Here is a 17978-nt window from a genome sequence, read left to right on the forward strand (position 1 = left end):
GTTATCCCCCCTAAAATTTTTCTCTCACCATCAAGTCACACTATTCTAACATTGTTTCTGCATAAAAGGACATTAGACAAATACTCTTTTCATTTTGGTCACAATTCCTTCCTAAATAAAGAGTATACATCCCTGATTATTTTTTCTCTTGAGTTCGGAGATCAAACTCCATACTAATTCACAATTTGCATGACCACAGTTGGCTGAAGTTGATTGGTTTCTTATGCTAAGCCATGAATCCTGTTCAAAACTGTAATAAGAGTTCTCACAATACGCTACAATGCGGTTAGATTTTAGCAGACTTATTTCATAAACAGAGTCTCGTATTATGGAAGTCTATTAAGATTACAGGAGTCTTTTACCAAGGAAGCCACCAAATCAGACTAAACAATATTCCAAGACTCAGGACTAAATCTCTGAGCCTCTTTTTACATTACACATTTTAGTGCTGCACATGATCCACTTGTCCAAAGATGCCTAAACCGACTTGGTGAGGACTCAAACCCAGCCAGTGTAATCCCAAGAAGACTATTCAGAGCCAGGTACTTTTGGTTTAAAATTTCCAATGCTTCTCAAGCCTTTTGTCTTTGCTTACATCCTGTACCTTTCACCAAACCTAAAGTTTCAGATGTGCCCAGTTCCTATTTGCTCCGACCCTGGCCTACTAAACCTCCTGCCTCAAATCTCTATATTCTAATATGTATATATATCACAGCAATCGTGATCTTCAAAGATCCAACATTCCCTGCTTTTGGGAGCAGGCCAAAAGCATGTTACTTCAAACTAAAAGGCACGGAAAACCGCTCCCCCACACGTAGGCAATCTCGTTTCAGGATCTCTCTTCCCCGCCCTACCCCGCCCACTCCTGTGCCCGGGGCCAGAACGTATCCAGGTATTTCTCACCTGGCCTGTGCTTCATCCAGGCTCTGATCGGTGATGGCCATAATCTGCTGCAAGATGTCACCCGTGTCCTGAAGTCCGGGGGCTGCCTGGGGCTGGGGTGGGCCTGGAGGCGCTTGAAGTCTGTGGGGCGAGGGATCTCCGGCGGCCCCAGGAGGAGGAGGAGGGAGACCCGCCAGCAACCGGGATGCCTCTTCCATGTCAGAGGCGGGGGGGGGAAAGGGCAGTAAAGGGAGGGAGCCGCCTCGGGCGCGGCGGGAGGGGGATTCCGGGAGCTGCTCGAGCCCCTCCGTCTCTTTTTCCCCCTCAACGTATATACACACACACACACGACTGACACAGAACAGGCCCCACGGCTCCTCACTCGCGCCCGCTCCGCCCCCGGCCCCCGCCGCGCGACGGGGCTCCGCCTTCTCAACTGTCGCCTGGCGCAGCGGCCCAGCTCCTGGAGCTGCCCGCCCCCTTCCGGGACAAAGCCAGTCTCTCGGCGGCTTCTACACAATTGCCGCCTCCGGGAGAAGGGGGCGGGGCTAAGAGCGGTTAACTCCCTGCTCGAGCCGAGTTCGGCCCACCGCCCCCCCCCAGCGCGCGTGCCCACCCGCCGTCCCGCCTGCCTGCTTTCCTAGCCTGCGTCCCGCTTTGAAAGCGAGAAGTGGGGGGAGGGGGGAGCAGTCGCCGTTGTGTCGCGCTCTTAGCCTCAACCGTCACAATCCCCCCGGGATCCAAAGTTGAGCGTGTCCACCCCCGCGCGTTGAAAATTAACGTTTTTGTCTGGCTTACAGTTTCTTCTGTCAGGGCCAGCCTAACGACTTTCACCGGACACCAAAGCCTGGTGCCTCAGCACCTATGAGAGAATGAAACGGTTTTCCAACCGTTGTTTCTCGCGTCAGCACCATTGTTACCCCAAAGGCTGACCCTTCACTCACACGGCTTCAGCCTCAAGGAAAGAGTCGCTTTCCGGCTTGGCAAATCGAAGGGGCTACTCCTAATACACTCAAGTCAAGCCGCGGACTCTACTTTTCCTCCAACCCGATTTCATCTGAAACAAGTAGGCTTTCCCGGGCAGTTCAGCGATTCACCTTGTTAAAATAACGACAGATTAACGTAACGTAACTAAAATCTGGAGAGAAAGGTGAAGGGCAAAAAAGAAGGGGGACAAAAAACTGAACAAATTCCAAAACCAAACGTAGAGGGTGTTTTACTAATATAACAAACACGCAGACTAGACGTATTTTAAACATACAAATTCGACGCTACCATTAAGATCAAGCTTGAAAAACAGTGGCATCAGGGAAAGTAATGTTTTAGAAAGTTTAATATGGAGTTATTGTTCATAGCCAACTAGCAACTTTACCCTAAAATAGATTTTGGTGCATTGAACAAGTTAATAAATGGTGCCAATTAAGCTAAAAAAATGTGGAGACATTTTGGCAGTATGTTATGTTATGCTTAAGCTCCGAACTAAATGTTCTTGTAATTCTGAATACAGACCTTTTATGAGTACAATATGTAAATGATATACTGTACTACTAGCCAGTTCATAAGGTCCATGAAAAATCTGTTACTAGATACATTTTTATAGATACCACTTTCCTAACCATTATCATCCTACACACCTAAACAAATATTAGAAAAAAACCATATGTACAGAAAGAAAATAGACCTAGCACATGACCATAGTAGCTATTTGCAGATATAATAATGTCTTAAGTTTCTAATCATGGAAAAGATTCATTTGAGCCTATGTAGTGTTTTTTCCTTGACAACTATATTGAGTTATTTTGAGTTATTTTCTTTCAGGATTTTTAAAATTCTTTTAATATGATTTTTTTGTTGTTAAAAGAGAAAAAATAAAGAAGTAAATTTCTATCAAAATTATTTCCAATTTAGGATATCAATATTTCAAGCATTAAAATTGTAAGAAAATTAATTAGCTTTTTTATTTAAAGTTGAATGAAGTTCAGCTTCTCAGTATAGCCCAAAATCCTTGGGTTTCCTGCTGGTCTTTCATCAAAGTACTAACTAATTTTTGCTTAGCTTTTTCAAGATTAGCTAAGGCCAGCCTTGCACTGCTTCCTTCTCTAATTGTACTTCTATTATACATTATACTACTGCTAATGACAGTTATTAATAGTCAATACAATAGGAAGGACATGTAAAGAAAAGGAATCCTTCTGGACAGCACCACATTTAAAGGAACAAGAAAATTGGAGAGAGTAGGGGCCTTAGTTGCCCTCACAGGGTACTTGGAGGATATCACAAAAATATATATATATTTTATCACAGGTTAAAATTATTATACATGTCAGTAAACTCCTGAAAATAAAATGATCTAAATCTAACAATTATAACTAGGATCTCCAGGTTTTCAATGGTTATTTATTAGATACAGGAAACACACAGAAATGGATGACCCTTAGTGTCTTGATCTTTTCATAACTGATGCATGAAAAGACCACTAAATGTACTCATTTTAACTACTATGTTTATATTTCTTGTTTTATTTGAATATTTGACTTATTTTATAGTTTACCTACAAAGTGGAACTAGTAAAGTAAAATGTGATATCTTCTTAGTGATCCAGTCAAAATATTATATCCTCATTCCATTTGTCTTCCTTTAACTTTTCTTGCAACAATCAACATTTCACTTTGGGATCCTTCCCTCTTTTTTTTCTACCATAGTTTTGTACTGAATTAAGACCAGCTTGCTAATACATCTTTTACACTGTTGTCTAATCATACCAGCATTTATGCCTGAGCCTCAGAATAAATAAAAAATGGTAAGGGTCCTGCACTCTGAACAAAAGGCATTTTGTTTCTAAAGCCTCCAAGCAAAGTAAGGCAAGAGCTGGTTACTCCTAGTATTATATCACCAATAACTAGTGTTCTAATTTTTCACCTGTAGTTCTAGAAGTAATAACCACCAGATCAAGCAAATCCTGGGTTAGTTCATGTTAGTAATCATTATGTAATTCTTTTTCAGTGTGTTATCCAGCTATTATTTGTTCTTGAATCTGGTCCATAGCTTAGAAAACTGTAAATCCAGGAAAATGGTTTATTCAATAAATCATCAATAATCAAACTATGTACTTAATTTTGATATTCAATTTCTAAAATCCTCTTTTAAAACCATTAATATAGTGAGTATTAATACATTATGTACGAAATTCCATAGTTGTTTTCTTAAAGCACTTTTATCTAGCTTTTTAGTAAAAAAGATTCCCAAAATTACTTATATAGCATAGTATTATCATTATGACTGTCCATGCTGTCAGGCTAACAAACTAAAAAACACATAACACACAAGGAAGGATCCAGGAAGGGGGGAGGAATTCCAAGACACCCAAGTTTAGATTACAGACAGTTGACAAACTAGATCACATACTACAAGTAGTCCTCAACTTACAATCATTTGTTTTAGTGACCAGTCAAAGTTACAACAGCATTGAAAAAATGACTTATGACTGTTTTTCACATTTATAACCATTGCAGCATCCCCATGGTCATGTGATCATAATTTGGATGCTTGGCAACTGGCATCACATGGGATCATGGGATCACTTTTTGCAATTTTCTGACAAGCAAAGTCAATGGGGAAGCCAGATTCACTTAAAGAGTTACTAACTTAATTGCAATGACTCGCTTAACAACTGTGGCAAGAAAGGTTGTAAAATGGGGCAAAAGTCAACAACTGTCTTGCTTAGCAACAGAAATTTTGGACTCAGTTGTGGTTGTAAGTTGAGGACTACCTGTAATGAACCATATTTAGCAGATTGTATGAATCCACCCCTTGTGACTGGTTCAGTGTGGTATGAGAATGTTAAAAAATTACATTAATTAAATTAATCACAAGTAAGTGAATTATCTTTGAAAATTACATGAAACTTCAGATGGTACGAAATGTAGCAGATTAAAGTTATCACAAGCACATAGCACCTGTTCTAATGAGCTTTATACTGACTCACAATTAATTTCTGGATGCAGTTAAAATCTTGTTTTAATCTATTAAGTCAAGTGAAGCTGATCTGCCTGGTATGTTTTTTATTGGAGAAGCTATTGGTCCAGTGAAGTGATTGCTTCTGTCCTATAGAACAGGCTTGTCCCAAAGCCAGGCTGGCACATTCTAACAGTTGTTTTAAGATTAAAGTGTTTCATTAGAATTTTTTAACAATGATGGAGCAGATGCCTTTTTATTGTAGTTTGTTAGATTAACATTAAATATATGTTAGTGTTATTTGTGATATTGTTATGCCTCATAAGGTTAGCACCAAGAATCTATTATGTGCTTATAAACATACACAAAAATTGCTAACAAATAACTCATTCAGATGAGAGAAACAGTTCAAAGAATCTAATGGAATGATTGCCACTAGTTGAGAGATAGTGAAAAATAGCTGATATTTCAGCAGTCATGGAATTGCTCTACTTTTCTTTGTACTTTGTTAAGATATCATTTTATTAGACTAAATATATGTCCTGCCTTGACAAGATCATTTGGAAGGAAGATAATAAAAGCATACACAGTTTCTTTATAAACTACTGCATAAGTATTAAGAAATCTGTGTAAACCATACAGGGCCCCTGAGGACCAAGGAAGAGATATCAGCATACTTGAAGTAATCCCAGGGATTACAAATGTAAAAGAAGAGACCTAATATAGTAATTGAGTAATTATTTTAGAAAATGACATGAAATCGGGCCTCTGAAGGGCAGCCTTCCATACTACAATATTATACAGTCTCACATGGGCGCTCCATCATTGGAGGTTTCTAAGAAGAGGCTAGACAGTCACTTGTCTGAAATGGTATGGTTGTCCTGCTTGAGCAGGGGGCTGGACTAGAAGACCTCTAAGATCCCTTCCATATTCTATTCTGTTCTGTTCCATTCTAGTAGCAACCATTTCCACATGTGACATATAAAAATATAAATATGTATTCATAAAGAAATGACACTTTTTAAAGACTCCCTGAAGTTTCCTGATTTTGCCTGTTCTCTACAATATTCAATTTTTCCCATTGTAATTTGTTTATTTTAAACCTTATTTTTACAAAATACAATGTTTTTCTGGCCTATTTTATTTTTTGAATTATATGTCACATTTTCTAAATGCTTTTACAGGTTCATTTGTCCAAATCTACTCAAACGCAGGGTGAAAATACAATGTTAATTGTGACTTTCCAAGTTCCCTTGGTTCTCATTGCAACCAGACTTTTAAAAACTTCAAAATGCAAAAAAGAAAAATAATTTAATTTTTAGTAACAAATCTAATATTTCAAGACAAGACTGAAAATATTAATCCAATCCTACAGAAAAAAACTGTTGGGAAAATGTGAAATTTGTTACATACATTAATAAAATTTCAAACTGCTGATGTTTTTATGTTGAGGTAGAATTTAAGGTACTTGATAAAAAATATTTTTAGTCTAATTTTATTTCCATTAATGGAGAGCAAGTTTCAGATAAAATTGGAAAATATGTTTGTCTTACAAACAGAATAAAAACATAATTTTACCAACATATAATAAGCATTAAAAATTGAATTTTTATAAGAGGATGACATTAAAGTATAACTCCATTACTATAGAGGACAAATCTTATTGCTTGTACTATAATGCTTGAGCATGCTAATATTTTAATATTATGCTTTACTACTTTATTTCCTTATCATATACTATTATAATATACATGCAATAAAATATTTGGACAAAAAAGGTAGAAACCAGATTCTCAAATAATCTGCAGTAAGATATTTACAAAGATTATCAAATACAACCATTACATTGTTAAAGATGACTTCTCCTTGTTCTCCATTCTTTAACAGGAAAGTGCCAGTACTTACTGAGTCCATTAAAATGTATTTTCTTGCTTAGTCTCTTTCCTTACTCCTTTGTCACTTACATTATATTCAATACATATGTTATAACAGATCATAATCTCATAATAGCCATTTCAGGGTGGAACTCATGCTTCTTACATTTCCACATTCCCCCCAAATTTAGGAGATCTCTCATTTAATCCACATTTTTCTTATGTCTCAAATTTTACCTATTACTTCCATTTGCTTGGCACAAATATATAAGAATTAAATGTTGCATATTTCTAGTAGGTTCACTAAATTCATATTTTTAACATAAACAGTATTTCTGAATTATAAGGAAACACAGTTCTATTCATTCACATTAACTCAGGTCCAGTTATTATGGTGAGAACAGAGAAAGCTAACTGCTATAAACATGAAGGCTTGATTGATTGAGAACATTACTCGTGGTTATTGTTTTCCCTATAGATTTGAAGCCTGAGTCAGTTCAATCAATAAATGCACCAATATTAATAGGAAGGTACAGCACTCTGCCTGGAAACCAAACATTATCCTCTGCAGGGAAGCCTGGAGTGTGCTGGGAACTCACTCAGCAACTACTTCTGCTGATTCCATGAAATTTTCTACAAATGAATATTAACAGACCTTTAGCTCAAAAAGGTAACAGGAACTGCAATTTTCCACATAGGCTACCAAAATTCTGTTCAAATAAATTAAAATATTAATTATTAATTAAGGTAGATGCAGATTGTATTCTTCATATTGGAAAATATATGCTGCAAGATCCATCAAGTCCAGATGTAGATATGGAAAATCTATGAGTATCTTTAAAAAAACAAAGCATTTGAATTGTTACCATTTAAATGAGGGTAGGAGAGAAGAGCAACCATAGTTTCAGGCTAAAAACAGGTTCAGTTGTTGAATTCACTTTTAAACAGAACTTGTCAACTCTCTGTGTGTACATCACTTTATATTAAATCAACGGTAGTAGCAACAGCAATAATATTTATGAAGCAGTTGTGAATTAGATTAGACTTTGGCACATGGTTTAGGAATGAGAATGATCAACTGGGATGAAAGTAGGTGGATTTTCTGTGAAATCTAAGGTTACAAAACCTTTTCAATCATGGTTAAAGTCCTTTAGTTAGCTTGATAATATGCTGAAAAACAAGTGAGTATAAGGCTATCAAAAGAATTCTGATGGAATAGTTATATTAGTACAGTTCAGTTGAACTGCTAAAGGTAGATGAGAACAGTGCAGTGCAAGAACAGGGCTAAACAACAAAGTACAATAAAGAGGGGAAGAACTAACATGACTGATGGATGAATGATGGTGAATAGAACACACCTCAGGTGAGTCGAGAAAAGAAATGATTGTCAATTACCAAATAAGAGCAATAGCACTGGTTGGAGCTGTCCCTAATAAGGTGTTTTGCATCTGCCTGAGTGATTGATGGGTGCAGTGGACAAACAACTATGGCAAGTTACAGAACACAACTGCTAATCCAAAACTGGTAGCCAGAAAAAATGAACCATTGAAATTGGTAATGCTCATGAAATGTATTGATGGTTGTCAGTTAACCTACCTATAATTTCTAATGATAGATGCAGCAGTTGCTAACTATAGGATTGAAAAAGCATCCAAAAATATTAATAAAATATATTATTAATAAGTAATCCCAAGAAATGTGCCAAATTTCATCAACTATTGAGACTGCAATAAAAATCAAGCTACAGTGCTATTGTTCTAACAACACCAATATATCCTAGTGAAATTTGGAAGATAATAACATGGATAGCACAAAAAAAAATTCAATGTTTTCCACTGGTGCTGCTTATGAAAGGTCCTTGGGGCTACTTTGATTTAATAATGAGATTGTGCAAAAAACCAATCATGCTACAGGATATTTTAATAGGCAGCAGGATATACTTTAATGGCCACATACTGCACTAGCCAGACAAATTACTGTCCCAAGACACCTATGTACTGGATACCACCTAGAGGGAAAAGAAAGCGAGGCAGACCTTCCAAAAAGCAGCAAAAAATACTATATAATGCAAAACATAAGAATTGTCCGGGAAGAAATGGAAACTGGTACAGCTAATCAAAATGGTTGGAGAGCAATCATTGCCCAAAGTGCTCTACAGCACAGGCAGATCAGAATGGACAATTCATGAGTCAGGGACATAGAATAGAATAGAATAGAATAGAATAGAATAGAATAGAATAGAATAGAATAGAATAGAATAGAATAGACGTTGGTGATCTTCTAGTCCAGCTCCCTGCTCAAGCAGGAGGACCTATACCAGGGGTGTGAACCTGCCAGCCCAAGGACCGTCATGGTCTCTTGCGTCATGGCAAAACCGTACCCACCCCATTGCCGGCAATGGAAAAAAAGTTGTGATATGTCATGACACGTCATGTGACATTGTGAGTTTGATAGCCCTGACCTATACTATCTCAGATAAGTGAATGTCTAGCCCAGAGGTAGACAACCTTAGCTCTTTTATGACTCGTGGACTTCAACTCCCAGAATTCCTGAGCCAGCCATGTTGGCTCAGGAATTCTGGAAGTGGAAGTCCACAAGTCATAAAAGAGCCAAGGTTGCCTTCCCCTGGTCTAGCCTCTTTAAAATCTCCAGTGATGGAGCGCCTACGATTTCTGGAGGCAAGCTGTTCCATCAGTTAATTGTCCTCACTGTCAAGAAGTTACCATTAAAGCATTACTTTAAGGTGCAACAGAAATAGGACTTTGTTTCCAGAGTTTTGGGTAGATGGGGTACATTATTTATGTAAAATAATTTTATTGCTCCTTTTATTTCATTTTATAATACTGAGGGCTTCTGAACACTCAAAACAGTTAATCTGCAGTAGTCACCGATTTCTAACTTAAAACCAGGAAAATAGGACGACATGCCAGAATGTAAACTGGATCTTCCTAGCATATGTGCATGTTTTAACTTGCCAAGTTTGTTGCCAAGAAGTGGGTAGAAGCTGTTTTTGGGTGTATGCAATGGTGTTTCATTAGATTAGGATTGTATATTGTGTACTTTTTTATCCCAAGTTTTTATTTTTCTTAAAAGGTAGAATGGTTACAATTAATTTTACAGCAGATGAAGATCACTTTTTCCCCATGATTTTTTATACAAGTAGTCCTCCATTTGCAATAGTTTGTTTAGTGACCATTCAAAATTACAACAGCACTGAAAAATGTGACTTATAACCATTTTTTACATTTACCACCATTGCAGCGTCCCCAGGGTCATGTGATTAAAATTCAGACGCTTGGCAACTGACTCATATTTATGATGGTTGCAGTATCCCTGCATCATGTGATGACCTTTTGTATCCTTCAGACAAACAAAGTCAATGGAGAAGCAAGATTTGCTTAACAACCATGTTGCTAACTTGACAACTGCAGTGATTCGCTTAATGTTTTATTAGATACTAAGTTCCATAATTTTCTAACTCATAACTATTTCCAGAGATATTAGAGTTTTAGTACTGTATGTTTGTATCCTAATAGTGTCCATCCAGTCAAAAGTGCTATATAAGTTTGTTCAAAAATTCCCAAATTGGAAAATTAACACCAATTGTTGATTTCCAATATTTAACATCTGACAATAGGTAAGCATGATGATATAATTCCAGATTCAGAAAACTGAATCCTCCCTCACTTACTGGTAATTGAACTTTTGCTAAAGATATTCTTATAATTAAAGAACGCCAAAGAAATTTTCTAAACAAAGAATGTATATTTTGAAAATATTTTCCAGAAATATAAACTGGATTTATAAATTAATCTGGGAATAATATTCATTTTTAGAGTATTAATCTTTCCTCAAAGGCTGTTTGATGATCCCCATCATTCGATATCTGAAAACAACTTCACTATATTTTATTACATGCTACTAACTGAGTTCTTTCTTTTGGTATACACATTCCTAGACTTTAAATGGATGTTATCACCTGTGTTTAATTAGGCTTATATTACAGTTATACCAAAAACAAATAAAGATTATACTTAGTGTACTAGTTATTATCCTATTTCATTGATTAATGCCAATACAAAGATTTCAATAGCAGTTTTAGGAAAGATAAGATAAGATGATAAGATAACCTTTACTGTCATTTTTTACTGTGGGCACAACGACACACATCAAAAATGAAATTTAGTTGCTTGCTCTCAAAGTGAACACATACATGACACACACCTAATCATACTATATACCACATATACATGCTATATACAACATATGTATAGACCTACACCCCTACATATACATAACATATCAATATTAAACATTGTCCATCTTGAATATATAATGGAAGGAGGAAGCTTGAGAGTTCACAAGGTTTATACTGTATGAAACAAAACTGGCTGAGTCTGGATGTTCTGCTTCGGATACCATGGAGCCTCCTCCCAGAACGTAACAAGGAAAACAGGTAGTGAAGAGGATGTGTAGTGTCCCAGACAGTTTTACGGACCCTGCTCAAACAACGTTTCTGTGCTGTGTCCTGGATGGGAGGGAGGGAAGTGCCAATGATCTTTTCGGCCATCCTTACCACTCACTGCACTGCTTTCCTGTCTGAAGCAGTGATGCTTCCAAACCAGACTGTGATGCTGTATGACAGGATGCTCTCAATCGTCCCCCTGTAGAAAGTGTTAAGAATAGGGGAAGGAAGATGTGCTTTTCTCATGCGGCACAGAAAATGCATGCACTGCTGTGCTCGCTTCACCAGTGTCTTGCTGTTGAGCGGCAAAGCCAGCCTACTTATTAACAGGAATTTGATGCTGGTAACCATTTCCATAGGTGAATCATTGATGCACAGAGAAGTGTGGCTGTGCCTGCCTTTTCTGAAATCGACAATGATCTCTTTGGTTTTTCTGGTATTTAAAACTAGGCTGTTCTCCTTACACCAGTTCACCAACCCCTCAACCTCCTGGTGGTAAGCACTCTTATTGACATCATGAATAAGGCTCACCTGTTGTATGATCTGCAGACTTCACAATATGGTTGGTGGCAAACCTAGCACAACAGTCATGGGTCAACAGAGTGAACAGCAGTGGACTTAGGATGGTGCTCTGAGGAGAACCTGTGCTCAAGAAAATGGTATTAGAAGTAATATAGTCCTCAATTTACAACCACAATTGAGCTCAACTTTTCTGTTGTTAAATGAGATATTTGTTAAATGTGTTTTGGCCCATTTTACGACCTTTCTTGCCTCAGTTGTTAAGTGAACCACTGCAGTTCTTAAGTTAGTAATCCGACTATTAATTAATCTGGCTTCCCTATTGACTTTGCTTGCATCACTTGACCTTTGGATACACAGCAACGGTCATAAATATGAACCAGTTGCCAAGCATTTGAATTTTGATCACGTGATCATGGGGCTGCTAGAAAGGTTGTAACTGTGAAAAACGGTCAAAAGTTACTTTTTTCAGTGCCATTCTGAATGGCTACTAAATGAACTATTGTAAGTCAAGGACTACCTGTACAGCAAGTGATATAATTTATTAAGAATGAACAAGCAGGGTTTATACAAATTAGGCAAATGGCAGATTAGGTTAGTTGTAGAACTAATAGATCAGTTTGTAATTTTATTATTTAATGCTGGAAATGTTTTTGATGAAATACAGAAACAATAAATGTTTGCTGTACTAAATAGATTTGATTTTTCTTTGGAATTCATAAATTGATTAAGGTATTATATGAGTTCCTTACATTTAAAGTAAAAATTAATGACATATCCTCTCCTACTTTTCCACCATTTAGAGGAACTAGCCAAGGATGTCCATTTTCACCGTTGCTTTTTAATTTATGTAGAATCCTTGGTTTCTATTATTATACAATATAGGGAGATCTAGTATAGTTGAACATAAATTTATTTCAAATTTATTTCAATTTATTTGTTTACGTCTAAACTTCATACTACTACCCCAATGTTGATGCAAAAGACAGGTGCCTTTAGTAAAATAGCAGAATACTCTTATTAACTGGTCCAACTCCAAATTGATGTCTATAGGTGAACATTTGGTTATCCACCCATTTAAGGAATATTAATTCTGTATTTGTATCAGTCCTTGTTGGTCTTTCAGGAGACTTTAAAAAATTTTTCTATGTACCTGCTTCTGGGATCTCAAATTTCTTAAGCACCCTGTTTGTTGGCTTTATTGACAATTATTATGATAAATTTCCCAACTAGTGTATATATTTATTTTGTACTGTTTTTAATTGTTTTAGAATATTTCACCACCAAAAGTCACTTGGCTGAGATAGGCAGCTATAAGATCTATGGGGGTGCAGTAGTTAGAATGTAGTACCACAGGCTAACTCTGTCGACTGCCAGGAGTTTGATCCATCTTTCCAAGGTTGGTAAAATGAGAACCCAGATTGTTGGGGACAATATGCTGACTCTGTAAATTGCTTAGAAAAGGCTGTAAAGCAGGCATGTCAAATTTACGATGTCACATGACATCGCGCGATGTATCACGGCTTTTTTCCCATTGCCAGCAATGGGGTGGGCGCAATTTTGTCATGACGCATCCGGCCTGTGGGCCGGCAGTTTGACATGCCTGCTGTAAAGCATTGTGAAGCGGTATATAAGTGCTATTACTATTGCTATAGAAGTTGAATTGAATTGAATTGAATTGAATGGTAAAGAGCTGAGAAGCCAAGATCGACAGGAGTTCCTACCAGTGGAGAAAATTCACAGGGATTCAATATCAAGTTGTGTAGAGACATAATTGAGCTACAAGTAAAGCAACTGAGCTAACCGGTTTAATGATGATATGATCTCATAGGGACTTGGTAGCAATTTGGGAGCACTGCCAAAGCCCTATGGCCTCACTGTGTTCTGCGCAAGGATCAAAATAGGGCAATATGGGCTGCTCTCCAACAGCTAATAGCATTTTTAAGCAGCAACTAATAACATTGGTTTATGTACCATGGAATTGCATGTATTTTTGTAAATGATATCATTCATTTTGCAGAGTGAAGGAATTATATCTATTTTACTGTACTTCACTTTGCACATACTGTACAGTGAATAGATCTAATTTGTTTAGATATGACCCCAATTACAGAGTAAATACACTATTTATCTAGTTAAATCTAATCTTCTCTCAGTGGGAACAATAACAATACTGCAACTTCTCTGAATATATATTAGCATTTTAAAAGACTCACGGGGAAATTTGAAAAAGTTTATTATTTATATGAAAGTTACTTTAAATAATAAATAGAAAATAGACTTGGTGGGATGGTGATACTGGCTCATTATTTTATTTTTATTGACTTTTTAAAAGCAGCCATTTGCGGGGGGATAATAACAACATAATAGAGTTGGAAGGGACTTTGGAGGTCCTCTAGTTCAACCCCCTTAGCAACCGTGTCACTAATTTAACAACTGCAGTGATTCACTTAACAAATGTGGCAAGAAAAGTCGTAAAATGGGACAAAACTCACTTAACAAATTTCTCACCTAGCAACATAATTTCTGGGCTCAATTGTGGTTGTAAATTGAGGACTAGCTGTATAGATTAAAAGCTAAGGATAAGGTTATTTCAAAGTAATAGTGAGAATTAATATTTTTTAAAACATGAAACCCATTTTTTTTTACGTCCTTAGCCCACACTTAGCCAACACCATGGATAGTATACAAGAGAATCTCCATTCTGTGGCAGCTAGCAGATTGCTGAACAGAACTTCTTGATAGGCTGATAGAAGTACAATACACATTAGCAACTCTATTTCAGTGTTCCATCATCCTTCCTTATCTTTGTTCATGCATTTGGAGAGAATTTAGTTAATAGTGCAGGGAAAAATAATCATGTTCATGTGTGTTTTTTTTAATATGTGTTGAACCATCTCTCTCCTAAATAATTAAATCTTGGAGTCCTGTTTGCTGATCTGGCATTCAAAGGGAGTAAGAACACTTATGTTGATCATTAAATTCTTTGATAACTGACTTTTCAATTTATTTTTCACAGACATTTTGTCAATATTATTCTTGTAGTATAAACAAGAGATGTTTTAAATTATTTTCCCCCTTCTGATAATTTATAGTATGAAAGTCTTGCAGTTTTAGAGAATTTGCCAGTTTCTTCTGCCTCACACAATTAATTCCTTTTTTAAAGCAAAAAATCTATTGATAAATGCCATTAAAAGTTGGTTTCTAGCTATTCGTACTATTTTTTTCAACTGATAGAAATGATGCAGTCGGAGCCCATATGGGTTTACTCAACCAACTGCACTCCCAATTTGCCTCTCCCAAAATGAGAGCTTTTGTCTATTAATCTTGGCTGGATTATTGTTTTTTTTAAACAATGTATATATATTATGAGGCAACTGATGTTGGGTTAGAAACAGGATTTATAAACTGAGCTGAAATACAAAGTATGTGCTGAATTCAGAACATCTTTTTCATTCCAGCTGTGAAACAGAAGTCAGAGCACCACACATGTTGTGTGACTGCAATATATACTTAAAGTATATTTAATTAAATTTGCCATCTATGAATTAGAGATCAGAGGGACTAAAAACATTGGATGTATATTAAAGATTATTGACCAAACTGCTGGGCTTAAAATCAACGGTAAACAGAAACTGCAAAAAAAAAAAAAAAGCATTTGTCCATCTTTTTTATTGCTGCCTCACAAGTTTATTTTGAAGTAGCAATTCTCACTTCTCTGTGAGACTAGAAATAAGATATATAGTAATTGTTCTTTATTAGAAATCATAGCCCTGGCTTTCTACACTTGAAGGTTTTTTTTTCTATTCCTCCCCCCCTTCCTTTGGAGGCTACAGTAAGACAAGTTTGAACAGAACCAAGAAATAAGTGCAGTGGAACCCAGAAGTAGGCAAAAAACCAAGTCTTCAAAGGGACATAGTATATGTCATCTATTATAGCTGCCAAACCTAATCTGATTCTTAATTAAATAATAGCTTTCATATACTTTCTCCTTTTCAGGTAATTCTCTAGGTGTTTTAGGACACTGTATTCCCTTTCCATGGAGTGGATTGAAATGGTTATAGCTAAACCATCTTTTTCCTTCCTCATAGATAAGCATGTATTAGCTGGATAATGAAATGAAGAAGAGTTAAATTTGTAGGGCAATAGTTCACACTGATAGTGCTGAGAGAGCAGAGGGGAATCATCTTCTAGCTTGTGATAAATTACCAGCGCTCATAGCAAATGGACAAGGGCATAATTAACAAGAGAATTCTTGCAGGTCAGCATAAAGGAAGGCATTTTATTTTCAGGTGGAAGCTGGAAGCCTGCAACTGACCAAAGGACAAAGACCCCTATTTTTATCTTGTAGATTCAATATTTTCCTTATGGTCTTATCTCCAGGAGTCTCTATCATTTGAATAAGTTTTGGAATAACAGGATTAGGGCTTTGACACTGACATCAAAATGATTGTATATTATTTTGATGTATTTGACCCCTGCAATTTGTTAGAATTTCCATTATGGATAATTACTGCTATCATGAAAAATGATGCAATACACTATTTCAACAAACACATCTTATTCCATGCTTGTACAGTTTGGGAATGTGTTTGGATTATTTTTTTCCTGCCCTAGAAAAAGACTCAGAAACATCTAATGCGGACGTGCAAGGTATATAACTTTAATTAATTGAATGTGAAATTAAAATTTGATGTGTTTTAATTCCTTATTCAAGGCCACATCTGCATAAAACAAAAGACAAGTTGAACTGAATTAGACATGGTCAGAGTTATCCCTTCAGCACTCTTGCCCTAGCTCTGTCCTCACATCAGAGCCTCCATCTTGAGGCCAGCGAGCCACTAAGACAGGCTGAGGCTACATCGAAGAATCCAGCAGGAACATAATAATTTCCAGTTTAAAACAGAGCAAGCCCTCCTCTATATAAATACACCATGTGACATGAAGGGAGTGAGGAAGTTTGGTGAATTGGGGAACTCCATTTGTCCATGGCAGGACCATAGGAGCCTTGTTCTCACCCAGTTTGAATCTTGTTGAGGCAGAGACAAAAAAGACAGGGTCCTGTGACTTCATTGTCATTTCTGCTTTGGCTGCCAGAGAGAACAGAACCATGACCAAAGCCACCTTATTTTGGGTCCGGTAGAATATTCCACAAGGTTGGTATCCCTACCAGTAATCTCCACCATAATGGTAAAGGTCATCACAGTGAGAAGTGGTGACGAGGGATTCACACCTAAGCCTCCTGTTCCTTGCTCCTTGCTGCCTCAACAGCAACCCCTGAAACCATTTCCTTTGCTTTTGTGTGAGGGTAGGAACTCAGTCAGAGGAGGGAGAATAGCCAAGAGGGATGTTCATGAAAGGGTGAGCCCTTACCTTACCATGAATGTTCAAGTCTAGGGATGTGAAACTGCTGGCTTTCAGATAGCATACAGCATTCCCCAAACTATTTTGCAAGTTCCTGCCAAACATTCTGTTGAAATAAGAGATACTATTTTCCATGGAAGGCTTTCTGTTTTCTACAGGTTTTTACATCCCCCTTCTCACTTATTTTCAGATATTTTATGTTTAATGTTTTGCAACAGCAATCCTTGACTGAGAAAAAAACTTTCCATCTGCAAATCAATCCCAAAGGTGCTTTTTCACATGGCAACTGGACTTTCTTGTTTTTCTTTGAAGACCTTTTGCTTCTCATCCAAGAAGCTTTTTCAGGTCTGACTGGATGGTGGGAATGGAAGGATTTATACTCCTTGCAGACAGCTGGTCATTTGGATTCTTTTACAGAGGCCACCTGGAGGTTTATCTGTGTCATCAGGGTCACCTGAGTAGTGCAAATGGGTGTGGAGCCTTCTTGGAACTGTTGAAAGGACTGTGTTGTAGACTGGAGATAGATGATGTCGTATCCCTCCCCCTCTGTTGAGAGAAGGCTGTTCAACTTGGAAACAACAACAACAATAATAATAATAATAATAGTTCTGTCAAGAAATTTCTCCTTAGTTCCAGGTTGCTTCTCTCCTTCATTAGTTTCCATCCATTGCTTCTTGTCCTGCCTTCAGGTGCTTTGGAGAATAGCCTGACTCCCTCTTCTTTAGATGGCCTCTTTGACCTCAGGTTTATAGCTTGGATTTTAGAGCTTCCAAATAGCTGATAAAAACAACCTTAGACAAATAATAACACAGAACAGGACCGCACAGGATACCACGATCCCTTCCAAGCATTACCCCTTTTTCATCTGCTTGTCATCATTAGTCACTGTATATCAAAGTCATGTCTCATATAGTATCCTT

General features: G+C 37.1%; 1 protein-coding gene across 2 annotated transcripts in view; it reads right to left on the reverse strand.

The window, feature by feature from the left end:
* The window catches only part of PBX4 (PBX homeobox 4), a 57639-nt gene extending 56327 nt beyond the window's left edge, over window positions 1-1312 (reverse strand). Inside the window, exon 1 of one of the 2 annotated variants that reach the window (XM_039350364.1) lies at window positions 904-1312. In XM_039350364.1, the coding sequence (XP_039206298.1) occupies window positions 904-1100 (197 nt within the window). In that variant the 5' untranslated portion in view covers window positions 1101-1312. The remainder of the gene's footprint in view (window positions 1-903) is intronic. The other variant, XM_039350363.1, reaches the window with a different exon arrangement.
* Window positions 1313-17978: the final 16666 nt, after the last annotated feature.

The sequence above is a fragment of the Crotalus tigris genome, unplaced genomic scaffold (genome assembly GCF_016545835.1).
Source record: "Crotalus tigris isolate CLP2741 ecotype Arizona unplaced genomic scaffold, ASM1654583v1 scf7180000018323.1251302, whole genome shotgun sequence".
NCBI lineage: Eukaryota > Metazoa > Chordata > Lepidosauria > Squamata > Viperidae > Crotalus > Crotalus tigris.